Raw genomic sequence first — 13,441 nt, forward strand, 5'->3', positions numbered from 1 at the left:
TTGTGATTAAGGTAAAATTGTTAATAATTATTAGTACTTGATTAATTAATATCGCGAATTAATGTCGCGAGTTGCAGTAATTACCTTGTCCTCCTTGCTCCTTGTTGGGCTAATTGCGTCCGTGACCTTTAGCTTCGTATCACATAATTGGGGTAAAAGTAACAATCAAAAGTTGGCTGCTTCGTCTAAGGCTGTCCAAGCTATATGTAACCCTACGGACTATAAAGATGCATGTCTCAAAAGTCTAGCCACGGTCAGGACCGATGACCCTAAGGAGCTAATTAAGGCCGCATTTGTATCTGCTAAGGCCGAGTTGATTGATATTTCTAAAAATTCGACGGTCTTAAAAGAGCTCGAAAAGGATCCTAAGACGGCTGAGGCTGTTAGAGATTGTAAAGAGCTACTCCAAGACGCGGTTGATGATTTCCAACGTTCATTCGATGAAATTTCAAAGTCTGATATGACTCAAGCTAATAGGGCACTAGAAAACCTTAAGATATGGCTAAGTGCTACAAGAACGTACCAAGAGACGTGTCTAGATGGTTTCGAAAATACCACCGGGGACGCGAGTGACAAGATGAGAAAGGTGTTGCAAACGGCCATGGAAATGTCTAGCAATGGACTTGCTATCGTTAATGACTTGTCGTCGTTGCTTAGCAGCCTCGACATGTCTTCGTTTAACAAGAGGAGATTATTATCAACTCAGGTGTAGTAACGAAACCATGTTATAATATACGGAGAAAAATTGAAGTCTATCACCTTAATAAACAAATTTTGTTTATCAAATGGTAAAACTGTAAATAAATCAACAACTTTTTAGTAAATTTGAGACTTACAGTTGTTGATATAATTACAAAAATGTCATGTTGACTAGACATTTTTGTTGATTTATTTACGATTTTGATATTTGATAAAGGCGATAAATTGGAACTCCCTTTAAAGTATGACCCTTCTTAAATAATTTTGCATTTTGAGCATTCTTCAAATCATATATTACGCTCAATAATTTTTTTTCTTAAATGTGTCACACTATTTAGGTGAATAGACGTCTCTTAAACGATGATGATGGGGGAGTCCTCCTCCAGGACAGCGAACAAGACCGAAGGAGAAGGCTTCTTACCACGGTTCCAACTGTAGGTCATCACAAGGGTGAAGTCTATCCCGAATGGGTTGATGGGTTTCGACGTAAGCTTTTGGAAGCCACGAACTTGGCCGATGATTTGAAGGCTAGGGCAAATGTGGTGGTGGCTCAAGATGGGAGCGGAAAATATAAGACAATTGAAGAAGCCTTAAAGGAAGTACCAAGGGAGGGAAAGGAGAGTTTCATCATTTATATTAAGGAAGGAGTTTATAATGAATATCTTGTACTTTTCAAATGGATGACTAATGTTGTAATAGTTGGAGATGGCCCAACTAAGACAAGGATTACTAACAACAAGAACTTTGCTGATGGTACTAAAACGTTTAAGACTGCTACTTTGTGTAAGTGTTCTAAACTCATGATTATTTCTTCACCCTTCTCTTAAAAATATTTCTTTGTCATAATTGATTATTTATTAGGCATAAATTGATATAAAAAAAAATGTTTCAACTAATTAAGGTACCCTAATAATTGACCAAGTTAAGGACTTTGTATGTCAAGGTGAAACTAAAGATGATATGGTCAATGGTGATTTCGTTGAATTTCGAACCAATGAATGGATGACGGATATCAAATACTAAAGTACCCGAAAATATTTTTTTCTGTGTGTGTGTGGATATAGAGTTTTAAGTGCAACAATGTAGACAAAATTCGACTTCAAATTTCATGTAAACTATCAATATTACGAAGTATATCATAACTCATGAGTTCATAACTAGCCTACTATTGCAAATGTTATTAAGCACTAAGAGTTAGAATTACAAGAAATTGAAGACAAAAATACATGAAGTATATATACAATAAGAGAAGATTGCTTCTTTAAATTTATTTTGTACATCATGTATATGTATTGATTTATTGACTCTCTAACTAATAATTTGACATGATGCATTATAATGCAGCTGTTCTTGGAGATTTCTTCATGGCTAAGGACATAGGAGTTGAGAATACGGCAGGGGCAATTAAACATCAAGCCGTCGCATTTCGTGCACAAACAGATAAATCCATCTTCTTCAACTGTCACTTTGATGGATACCAAGATACTCTCTACGCCCACACCTACCGCCAATTCTACCGTGATTGTAGAATCACAGGAACAATCGATTTCATCTTTGGTGACGCGGCAGCATTTTTCCAAAATTGTACCTTTGTTGTTCGTAAACCACTCGAAAACCAAAATTGCATTGTAACAGCCCAAGGCCGAATGGAGAGGCATCAACCAACCGGAATAATAATTCATAACAGTAAATTTGAATCCGACCCTGAATACTACCCTGTTCGAAACAAGAACAAGGCTTACCTAGGAAGACCTTGGAAGGAATTTTCCAAGACAATTATTATGGAATCTCAAATTGATGATTTGATACAACCTCAAGGGTGGTTGCCTTGGGAAGGTGATTTCGCGCTTGATACTCTCTACTATGGTGAGTACAATAATGTTGGAGCTGGCTCGGGTTTGTCTGATAGGGTTAAGTGGCGTGGGGTTAAGACTATTGTTTATGATCGCGCTGAGAAGTTCATGCCACCAACACTCTTTGACAATGATGATTGGATTATAGCTTCCGGTATACCTTATCAACCTACCTTGTCTAGTGCAGCTGGACCAACATCAGGTAAATTAACTCTACTAAGGAACTATCACAATGTATACATTATGTAAAAATCACAACTATCGCAAAGTATACATACAAGATTAAACCTAAGGAAATGCATGAACGAAATTAAAATTGTGGAATAAGTAGTAGTGATTGTTTTATTTTTCTTGGGATAACATTAGTATTATTGGTTTAACTTTGTATCATATATCATTGTGTTTGAAAAAACAAAAAAAAATAAAATAAAAATACCCTTAGGTTAACCTAACTCTATGTACACCCGAATGCATGTAAGAATTTTTTTTTTTTTTTTATTTTTTTTTTTTATTTTTTTTACTAAGGCTATTGCAACTTCTATTTGTGAAGGTATAGATGAAGATCCAAATGCACCAGCAAGAGCACCATCCTCCTTCCCCTACGAATATTCGTCAAGTAGCGGCACCACTTCTCATGGTGGATCATCATCTTCAGGTGGCTCTACTCCCTCAAAATCCACCCCGTCAACTTCTAAAGGTTCATCAACGCCAAGTGGCACTTCTTCCCCTGACACATCTACGAAAAAATCTTCCCATGAATCTTCAACAAGCACAAGTAGCACTTCTTCCCCTGGAACCCCTTCCAAAGGATCATCTTCATCTACTGAAGGAGGACGAGGAGGAGGAGGAGGAGGAGGTGGTGGTGCATTATCTTCTCAAGAAAGTGGGACCGATGATTCATACACTACTACTACCGCCACGGACACAACCACCGCCACCGATGCACCTACACAAGCACCACCTCCAGAGGCGGAACTCACGACTCCAACCCCAACACCAGCCACTAGTCCAACTTCCCCTTCATTTGGATTTCAATTTACAACCTTATTTATTCCTCCAATGTTCAGGCAAAAGAAGCCCAGTCCTCCAGCCTCTAGCCCAAGCCCAAGTGAAGTAAAGAAGTTACAAACTGACCCATTAAAAATGGGTGAACTTGAAAGAGTGCTAATGTCAAATGAAGAAGTGGAGCTCGAAGAACTCACAACTCCTAGCCCAACACAAGCCACTAGCCCAACTCCCCCTCCTTTTGAAGCCCAATACACAACCCTTATCATTCCTCCAATGTTTAGGCAAAAGAGGCTTAGAGCTCCAGCCTCAAGCCCAAGCCCAAGCCCAAGTCCAAGCCCGAGCCCAAGACCAAGCCCAAGCTTAAATGATGGAAGGAAGTTGCCGCATGTTGGCCCACTAAAAATGCGTGAACTTGAAAGAGTGCTAATGTCAGATGAAGATATGGAGTTTGAAGATGAAGCTAGTAATGATGACATGTCAGGGAATGTGCCTGATGGTGATGAGCCAAGCCCTGCTAGGGTTGAACCACCAAGCCCATCTACTTCACCAAGCGGCAGTGTCATTGTTAGCCCAAGTGTTAGTCCACCCACATCTACAAATGGGCCTAGCTCAAGCCCAAGTTCAGAGGAGGTGTCTGATTGGCTTCCACCTGCTTTGGCACCCGAACCCGGGCCCGTTGATGAAGCTGATAAAGAGCCTCCTGTAACTAGTCCTAAACCTAAAGCCAACTCTGGATCAAAGTCTAAAATTGAGTTAAGTATGTTATTGAGTGGAGTAATTATGTGGGTTGTTCTACTCATATAAATGGATATTGAATTAGGCCTTTATTTGTAGCTTTTTGTGTTTAACTTTAATCCCTATACCTCTTACTTTCTCTTAAGCTTTTTTATTATTGTTTTTGCGGGTTTCTTTACAAGTTTGCGACTTTTATTTAGCTTACATTGACAATTTTTTAGAAATTATTGTACATATTATGTTACTCCTTTCGTTTTATTATATAAGTCATTTGAATGTGGACTTTTCACTCTTTAATAGATGTTTAATTATATTAATAAAAGGAAAACTAATAACAATTTTGTGAAAATATATCAAGTAATTTACTTGTAAATTTTACAAAGTTTGTAGAAAAAAAGTTAAAGATGGATCAAATTCAGGCTTTTGTTTTTTGAGGTGGGGGTGAGGTAATGGTAATCTAATTTATTAATATAGAGACACTAACTGACACACTACATCTGATATGAACTGTCGGTATTCATGGGTATGGATTTGGAAATAGCAGACTTGCTACATTGACGCACACGAGTGGTAACACAACATCAACATATCGAGATAGACTTATTAATATAACTACAATTTCAAATATTATCCCCTAACTTCTTCCACTGGTCGATTGGGGGATCCGGGATCCGTTATGGGGGAGGGGTTGACGTACTTCCTCTTTATACCAATTTGGGACATGTATGTTACCACAAACATCATTACATGGGAAATTAGGGCTGGGGGTACTGAGAACATCATAACCTAGGGTCATCTTCCTTCTCTTAATTTCCTTTAATTGTCAAATTGATGAACCTCTTCTATTTGCATGGCGACTCTTCCTCCTTATATTGCGTTTGGACTTGAAAGAAAATTGAAAATTGTAGAAAATTATAGTGGTGAAATTAGTAGAGAAATTGTCCTCCATGGAGTAGTGATTAGTGAGTGTCTTCTTTGTGTTAACAACTCTTAAAATTATGGTTGAATTTGCTTCAAAATACTTTCTCAGTCAAACACGCAACTTCTTGCACCCCATTTTTGACAAGTACAGAGAAATAGATAGTCATTTACAATAAGCTTATTCTACCAATTAGTCAAACCAGCTAACATAATCAAGTTGTCAAACCATCAATAAAACACAATAATGATCGATTTTGTGATAAATGCATAGGAAGAAGAGATTCAAACACTTGTACCTTAAATATATTTAAAAATAACCTTAACCCTTACGCTAATGTCTCGTATTAATATACGGAGTAACTTTTATTCATATTAATGTAACTTTTAATCATTTTAAAGCGCAATTAACATACTATAAACAAATATCTATTGTACATCCAATTAATTTAAAATTTTATTACTCCGTACTCCGTAAATCCGAATCCAAATCCGAATCCGAACTTAACTAAAGCAAGAGCTTAACTAATAACAATCCGACACCCAACAAACCCTTAATCGAGCCTAAACTCCAAACCAAGCAAACAAACGTTAGAAAACCCCAATCCCCAGTTCCCCCACCCTTTTTCCCGCATCATCCTCCTTTCCTCTCGCTCAGCTCCTTGACTCATTCAACCATGGCGGCTTCGCCATCGACGGCGACCTCTTCCTCCGATACATCATCGACCTCATCGTCTTCTTCCTCCGACAGAGATAGAAGCCGCCGTCGTCGACGCCGCCGTAGCAGTAGCAGCCACCGCCATCGCGACTCCCTCAAGATCCGTAAACCTAAATCTCATTCCAAGTCTAAACGACGTCGTCGTCGTCACTCTTCCTCCGATTCTCATTCCTCTGATTCCTATTCTTCAGATGATTATAGGTATACTTCTCATTCCTTTTGTTTTCTCAGCTGTATTTGTTAATTAGGTTTTGTTCTGTTTTATAACTATTAGTTTTATCGTATATGAATGAATTAATTGATTGATTTTTTGTTGTTTTTATTATGAAGACTAATTGTTTTGCTATTGATGATATTATTGGGAAATATATTGGGGATTTTGTAATTTGTGATTTTGAATTTTAGGGTTTACATTTATTTTATCAATTACCTGAAATATGAGCTGAAATCACAGTGATTTTGACTAGTATTAGATTCATTTTCTGGTGATGAATTAAGTCACAGCTTAGAAGGACTAATTGCAATAACATCTTTTTTGTTTACCGTGTGGTTGGGGAGGTATTAAAGGTGAAGTAATATCGAGACGAATAGAGATAGTTGCTTGATGCCGGATGATTTATGAACTCACTGAATCGGTGAGATGATGTTGATTTGCAAATCTGTGATCGATACGTTGGTATCTATAGCCATGACCAAAATGAGGTTTCATAATATGATTGTTAGAAGCTCTAAACAATGAAAATTCAACCTTGCCTATAGTGAAACAAGAGGAAAGCATTCTATATTCATTTTTTTCCCCGAATCTACTCTTGCCACAAACTAATCAAGATATGATAATTAACGAATTCCTCATTCCAACTCTTATATCTTTAATTTTTGTAACTCTCAGGAGCTGCTTAAAGTACTTACTTCCCAAAACCAGGATAGATTTGGTAAAAATTGCTCAGGAATTGAGTGACGCAAAAACTAAGTAGTGTCATGTCTTCTAGAAAGTTAGCTCACCATATGTTGTATTCAACCCTAAAGGAGCATTGGTTGAACTTATATTCCTAGAATTTGAATTCGTTACGTGATACTTTGTCCTCTTGCTCTCCTGGTATCACTTACTCCGACTCACCTGATTTTATGAACTCAACAGTTAACACCAATTAGCTAATACGATTAACATATTCGTGTTGGTCTTATATCTTTGATCTTATGAGAAACTGAGAAAGACTTTAAATAGATGCTTACATTCTATGAAGCTTGAGAAGATATGTTCTGTAATGTTTTAACTTGCTTGGGAAGTTGAAAAGCATATACAGCTCAGAAAGTAGTGTTTTCTTTTAAATAGTAGTTTTATTTTTTAAAATACCTCTCCCACTCGTATGCATATCTAACACGTAAGACAAAATGTTGGAAGGTTTGCATTTGATTTTTCTCCTTTACGTGTCAATATCTAGTTTAGAGCCTCCAACTTTCATGTCATAGCCTAGCACCTAAGTGATAACGAGATAAAAATTCTAAAGTGATGTAGTTTGTTTCATATTGGTGTTGCATTCATGGAGTTGGGTATGGGATTCTGAAGCAGGTAATCACCATTTGGTCATGTCCGAGGCTTGTAGGGCAGCTTGTAAAACATTTTGGAATTCATGTTATACAACTAGCTTTTAAATTATTTGAATCGCTAAAGTCTCTCTTAGTATGCAAATAGATGGACAACTGGTATTCTACTATACAAATTGATGGACATAACTTGGGATTTGCTTAGTGGAAGAGTGGGATCATGGAGAGGTTAAATAAGGTAGAGGAAGACCGGAAATGACTTGGTTGGAAGGAGTTAGGAAGGATATGAAGCATATGGATTTGCATGAGAATGACGTATTTGATTGTAAGGGATGGAGGAGGAAGATTTTTGTGGATGACTATACGGAATAATCACTTTTGGTTCATGTAGCCAACCCCACTTATGGGATTAAGGCTTTAATTGATTGATTGATTTAAGAGATTCTTAGTGACTTTGCTTGCATTTTCATACTTGGAATCCTGGATTTGCTTTTTCTTTATTTGATTTTTGTATGTAATGAAGACATGATCATTAGACATTGCTGTTTGCTTCGGTCATGTTTAGATTATATGGTCTTTTGCTAGAAATTTGTAGAGTATATGAGGTTTGCCATCATTTAACTTCAAATATGGGATATTGTTGTCGAGTATCTTAGACAAGTGGCGGGTCTTTATTGCATTTAATTGTATTCATTCTTGAATCTTGTGGGCTGCTCCCTTGTATTTGTTTAGGCGAATTTTGACTTGATTCCCTGTCTTGTGATATGTGAGCATAAAGTATGTCACGTTGTAGTTGTGCCTAGGCTTCATATCTCTTTCTGCAGTATGCAAGTATATTAACGTTTTTTTTTTTTTTTTTGGAACTTGAGTAGCTCTTCTGAGAGTGAGCGTGAAACTTCAAGTCGCTCAAGAAGACGCAAGCGTGATGACAAGCCAAAGAAGGTAATTTTAATACTGGCTTGCGTTGTATTATTTAGGTTACCAAATTTTATTTTTAAGAGATCTATATGGCATTTTTTGACCTGCTGTTTTCTCAGAACAAAGGAAAAGACAAGGATAAGGGTCATCACCGTAAACGACACAAGCACAATAAAGAGGTAGGAATACACTTGTTTCAAAAATGCATTTACTTTTTATCCCTCATTTAAAACCAATCATTGTAGTAAATCTGAAACTAGTGACACCCTAACACAAAATGTTTTTTTGTTGATTAAAAATTCCTTTTACTACTTGTGTTGTAGCATTTTGACATATTCTATTTGTTATCTTTTTTACTCTGACACTCTTATTGTTACTTGCTCTTCAAAATTGGAGCTGGGATCTATGACCTGATGTCTGGACTCTTGATTGGCTTGTCTGGATGGTTTTTTGGTTCGGCTTTCTCCTGCCTTTTGGAGCTATATGCAGAAAGAGCAGGATGAGCGACGGAGTAATGGTCCTGTGCAGCTGTCCAAGGTAAATAATGGATGTAGTGTGTTACTAGATTTCTTGTTGAAGAATTTTGCAGCTGTTTATTTGTAATACCTCCGAGTCTCATCTTATGTGCTTGTCATGCAGTTTTTAGGGCGAGATAAAGATGATGGTGTTCGTCGAAGTGTGGTATCTGGAAAAAAGGTAACATTTCAGCTTGTTTTATGAAGGGTCGAGCTCTCTGGATGATTCTCATATTATGTGTTCTGTTACTGCTGCTACTTCCCACAGATACAAATGAAGCTTGAAAAATCGAAAGAGGACAAGTTTGCAGAGAATAAGCGTAACGAATTGTTGAAGTTCCTGAATGCCAGCTATGATTGATTACCTTGGACCCTTGAGGACTCTTTGAGGTCCAACATACATTCATTATTAAGAGTCAAGGTTGTGTTCAAGCTTTATGGATATTAAGCATTGTGCTTGAAGTTCTCAAGCTTTTATAGGCTTGAATTTTGCAATACTATTTGCTAATTACGCTGTCGAATCGTGGCTTGATTGTGCGCCCTAGTAATGTCTTTGATGTGCTGTGTTTTGCTAGTTAACCTTTTTTCTGAATTACTGGGGATTTCTTCGATGCAATTATGTTAATTTGTAATATTAGTGGAATTATTGTCCGCATTTTTTTTCCTTTTTTTTGTGGCATTTGGATTTACTCATTACCAGGTCAATACAGTCATTTTTTTTTAAAAAAAACTTTCATATCTTTAATGGCAAAGATCAGCAAATTGAAACAAGAAGGGAAAAAAAAAAAACAGAATGTGTTGCTTTTGAAACTACCCAGTTATTTGATAAATAAATCTTTATCCTAGTGTTTTAACTGGGAATTAGCTTCGAAGCCTTGATCGCACATAAGATTAACCTAAAAATTGTCCATTTCGATAGACCTCCTTTCTTGATCGAATGCTACCTCCTCCAGTTATCTGCCTTCTTCGTTTGTTGCACCTTTCTTTCCCTTCCTTTTCTCCTTCGTTGTACTTCGTATGTGGTTCGCCAAAAAGGTCAAATATGACTAGAGCGGTTTGACCCACTACAGGCACTTTGAGAAATTGAATACTCTTATTATACCCCAAAGTGTCTAACTCGTTAGCCCAAATTGGTTTGACCCATGAAGAATATTGGTCCCCTTTTGGCTTACATATTAGAAAAATGGATAACAGTTGGATTCAATAATAACTTCACTTTAGTAAAGTCATGATCATTGCATATTGAACATTTTCTGCCACTAATCAATGGATCATGAATGATCATCAATTGATGCAAGAATTTTATCCATAGGAGAAATATGAAAATCTCAAAATAGTCCAACATATTAAATCGATATTGTACAATTTAATAACATACTCCGTAACACACTAGTCTTGTATACAAAGTAATAATTTTCAGCTGATGATGGTGTACCAGAGCTTTAAATCTCTTTAAAATCATTCTTAATAAGTCAAATTTCACATTTATTTAGTCTTTCTCTTTTTCTTAACTTAAGCCTTTGTTGTCCTCTTTATGTGCCCTACCATGAGGATTATACACCTCAAATTTCATGTCACATACAATATTTTTGGATCAAATTCTACTCATGAATTAATACATTTTATAGAAATTCGTATCCCAATCTTTCGGTCTTTATTTCCCTTTTTATTAGTTCTTAACATGACACATTGACATGCATGATCATAGGCGTTAGCTTCTACATACTTAGTTATATATATATATATATATATATATATATATATATATATATATATATATATATATATATATATATATATATATATATATATATATATATATATATATATATATTGAAACAATATTGTCTACATTTTTACTTGTACAAATCTTGTGCAAAAGGCCATGAGACAAGTATTTTGGGACAATGGAAAGTATATACAATTCTTAAGCCTACATATAAGGAGTCAAAAAGTTAAATATCAATATTCAAGTTAAATTAAAATTAATTATACCAATTTACAAATAATTTTTTTCAACTCGTCTTGTATGTGACCGTGTGATCACTTACAAAAGAATAAAGTAACCTTTATAACACTGACTAAGTAACCCTTATAATACTGCTGAGTAACCCCTTAAACACTAAGTAACCCTATAATACTGACAAAGTAACCCCTTTACCACTGACCAAGTAACCCCTATTCTAATGAAGTAACCCTTGTCACACGGTAGGAATGTGTATATTACGGAGTAATAATCATCAACAAAGTCTTACCCAAGTAGCATTAGACTAATTAAAAGCTTGTTTGTATACGATAGATCACAAGTTCAATTCTTTCCATTATGTTGTATACAGTATACACCTAATAACTTATATTTATAATACCGTTATAAATCATTCGGACAATAATGATAATAATGAAAATAATTAGTTACTCCGATCCGTGTACACTACACCTAATCCTACTGTATAATTTTCTTAGCTTGTTAGCATTGAAAACGCAATTATTTCAACGTCTAATCTTAATGAATGCTGATAGCTGAAGTGTGACTTAGAGTGAAGAAAGGGAGAAAATAGTACTCCATCTACCAAATTGTTAGAAACATTTGCTAGCTAGCTAGCTAAAAGAGTGGCTTTGATGATGATGATGATGATGTAATCTAACCTCTAGAAAAAATGGGAAAGGGATCTTAATTACATTATTTACATACATGCATCTAAATTAATACTCCCTCCGTCCCAAAAAGAACGACCCATTTGGGTTGATTACGTGGGTATTAATTAAGGAAGTTAAGTAAAAAGAAATAAAAGTATATTGGAAAGATAAATTTACATGGGGTTTGTAAAAAAAATAGAGAGAGAAAATATTGCCGGTCTAACGAAATGTTCAGGTCTTTGTGTGCGTGACGCCTAGCTACAAACTCTTAATAAAATAACATGGAAAATCAAATTTTTATATGGGGAAGCTAATTTTGCACAGATATTGTAGCAAATTAGTGGGTGTTTTAATGCAAATGGGTCATTCTTTTTGTGACAAAATTTTGGCCAAATGGATCGTTCTTTTTGGGACGGAGGGAGTATTTATTTTTGGTAATAATGTATGTAGCCCTTAGGTTTATATATAAGCAATAAATATACTTCCTAAAATGGAATTAAGTTGGGAATTCATGACAAAATCACGCGCAAATCAGTGTAATAAATGATAATTTATCCTTATTTATTCCTTTTTTAGCTTTTATCATTTTCCTTATTTTTTGTGTTAGTGTACGTAGAGCCAACCATATTTACTTTTTCATACGAGTAGTCATTATTGTTTGCATAGTTGTTTATATAGGAATAAAAATGAATTTATTTGTAATTTGATAAGAAAAAGTATCATCTGGTATTTATAATGTCCATAATAATGCAATCACTTCTTTGACTTAAAACATTATGAAACAGGAGATAGTAGTATTAACAATTACTTATTATGCATTCACTCCGTCCTATATTACGGTGATACTCTATTGTAGGGAGCGTGCCTTAGTTAGCTTTAGTACATACGAACCAAGGCTCCCTTTTTATAATAGGCTACAAAAAGCATATTTTTAGCCAAGATAACTATGCGTACGATTTTCTTAATCTCCAATCACCCCCAAGGCAAGGGTGGATCTAGCATCGAGTCACTAGGGCGTAGTCCTCCACTCAAAAATTTATTCTTTGTAGTATTTCGTACATATACTAACTTACATACTACTCCCTATTATAAATCACATTGATTACATTTTTGCAAGTGACCTAGTGGTTATGGTATATGTTTTACTATTATTCAGTAAATTTTTGTTTTGGTCCGATTTATATTAAAAGAAAGTAAAATTATTTAAACACACTACACTTTACACAAGTGTCTTCTGTCAAAAAAAAAAAAAAAAAAACACACAAGTGTCTAGATTTGCTCTGCCCCGTGATGTAAGTTGAAAATCAAACCCTAGCCTGATCCCCAAGTTAAAAGACGATAGGAGAGGTATCAGCTAGGCAACTACTTTTTTCTAATTATCTTTCTTCGTTTTGTGAGAGACAGAAAAAAAATAAAATTGAGAGATAATGAAATAGATCGAAGGAAGTAGTACACACATAAACCTAAATTCTAGATTGTTCATTTGTGGCCTTCAAAAGTATAAGATTAGACATTTAGACATTTCAATCGTTATTAAAAATGTCACCATCTTGAAGACAAAGAAACATAGAAGCTAAGCCAACCCCTTAAAGTCAGGTAGGGTTGAAGGAAGGAGAGTCAACTCATCATTTTCTGTGCACAGTAGCAAGTGCACCTAATAACCTCCTCTTCTCATAAATTCCCTCTTATTAACACATGCACAATAACTTGCATAGCATCATACTAATAATTTTGCATGAAGATTCAACAGGTGTCACAGAGAAAAACAATAATATTCTAGTATAACATATTCATATCCGTTTTTTCTTTTACTTACAAGACAGACTCGTATGATAAATTTAAAAAGAAGATTAGATAATGTAAACGAACAATTAATTCATAATAATTTGCATTTC

The 13,441-nt window shown here is 35.4% G+C and overlaps 2 protein-coding genes across 2 annotated transcripts; both read left to right on the forward strand.

Moving 5' to 3' along the window:
- The first annotated feature begins 61 nt into the window (after nt 1-61).
- On the forward strand, nt 62-4,364 carry LOC145603835 (putative pectinesterase/pectinesterase inhibitor 21). The gene is made up of 4 exons (XM_081659816.1): nt 62-706; nt 1,038-1,482; nt 2,044-2,754; nt 3,103-4,364. Exons 1-4 carry the CDS (start codon nt 62-64, stop codon nt 4,362-4,364), a joined length of 3,063 nt encoding a protein of 1,020 aa, XP_081515942.1.
- A 1,419-nt stretch (nt 4,365-5,783) lies between these two features.
- On the forward strand, nt 5,784-9,573 carry LOC145605404 (uncharacterized). Its single transcript, XM_081661447.1, has 6 exons — nt 5,784-6,132; nt 8,349-8,418; nt 8,514-8,573; nt 8,884-8,931; nt 9,034-9,090; nt 9,178-9,573. The coding sequence occupies exons 1-6, from the start codon at nt 5,891-5,893 to the stop codon at nt 9,268-9,270; spliced, it is 570 nt and encodes a 189-aa protein (XP_081517573.1). The 5' UTR covers nt 5,784-5,890; the 3' UTR covers nt 9,271-9,573.
- Nucleotides 9,574-13,441: the final 3,868 nt, after the last annotated feature.

This window comes from Chenopodium album, chromosome 22 (assembly GCF_948465745.1).
Source record: "Chenopodium album chromosome 22, dcCheAlbu1.1, whole genome shotgun sequence".
Taxonomy (NCBI): domain Eukaryota; kingdom Viridiplantae; phylum Streptophyta; class Magnoliopsida; order Caryophyllales; family Amaranthaceae; genus Chenopodium; species Chenopodium album.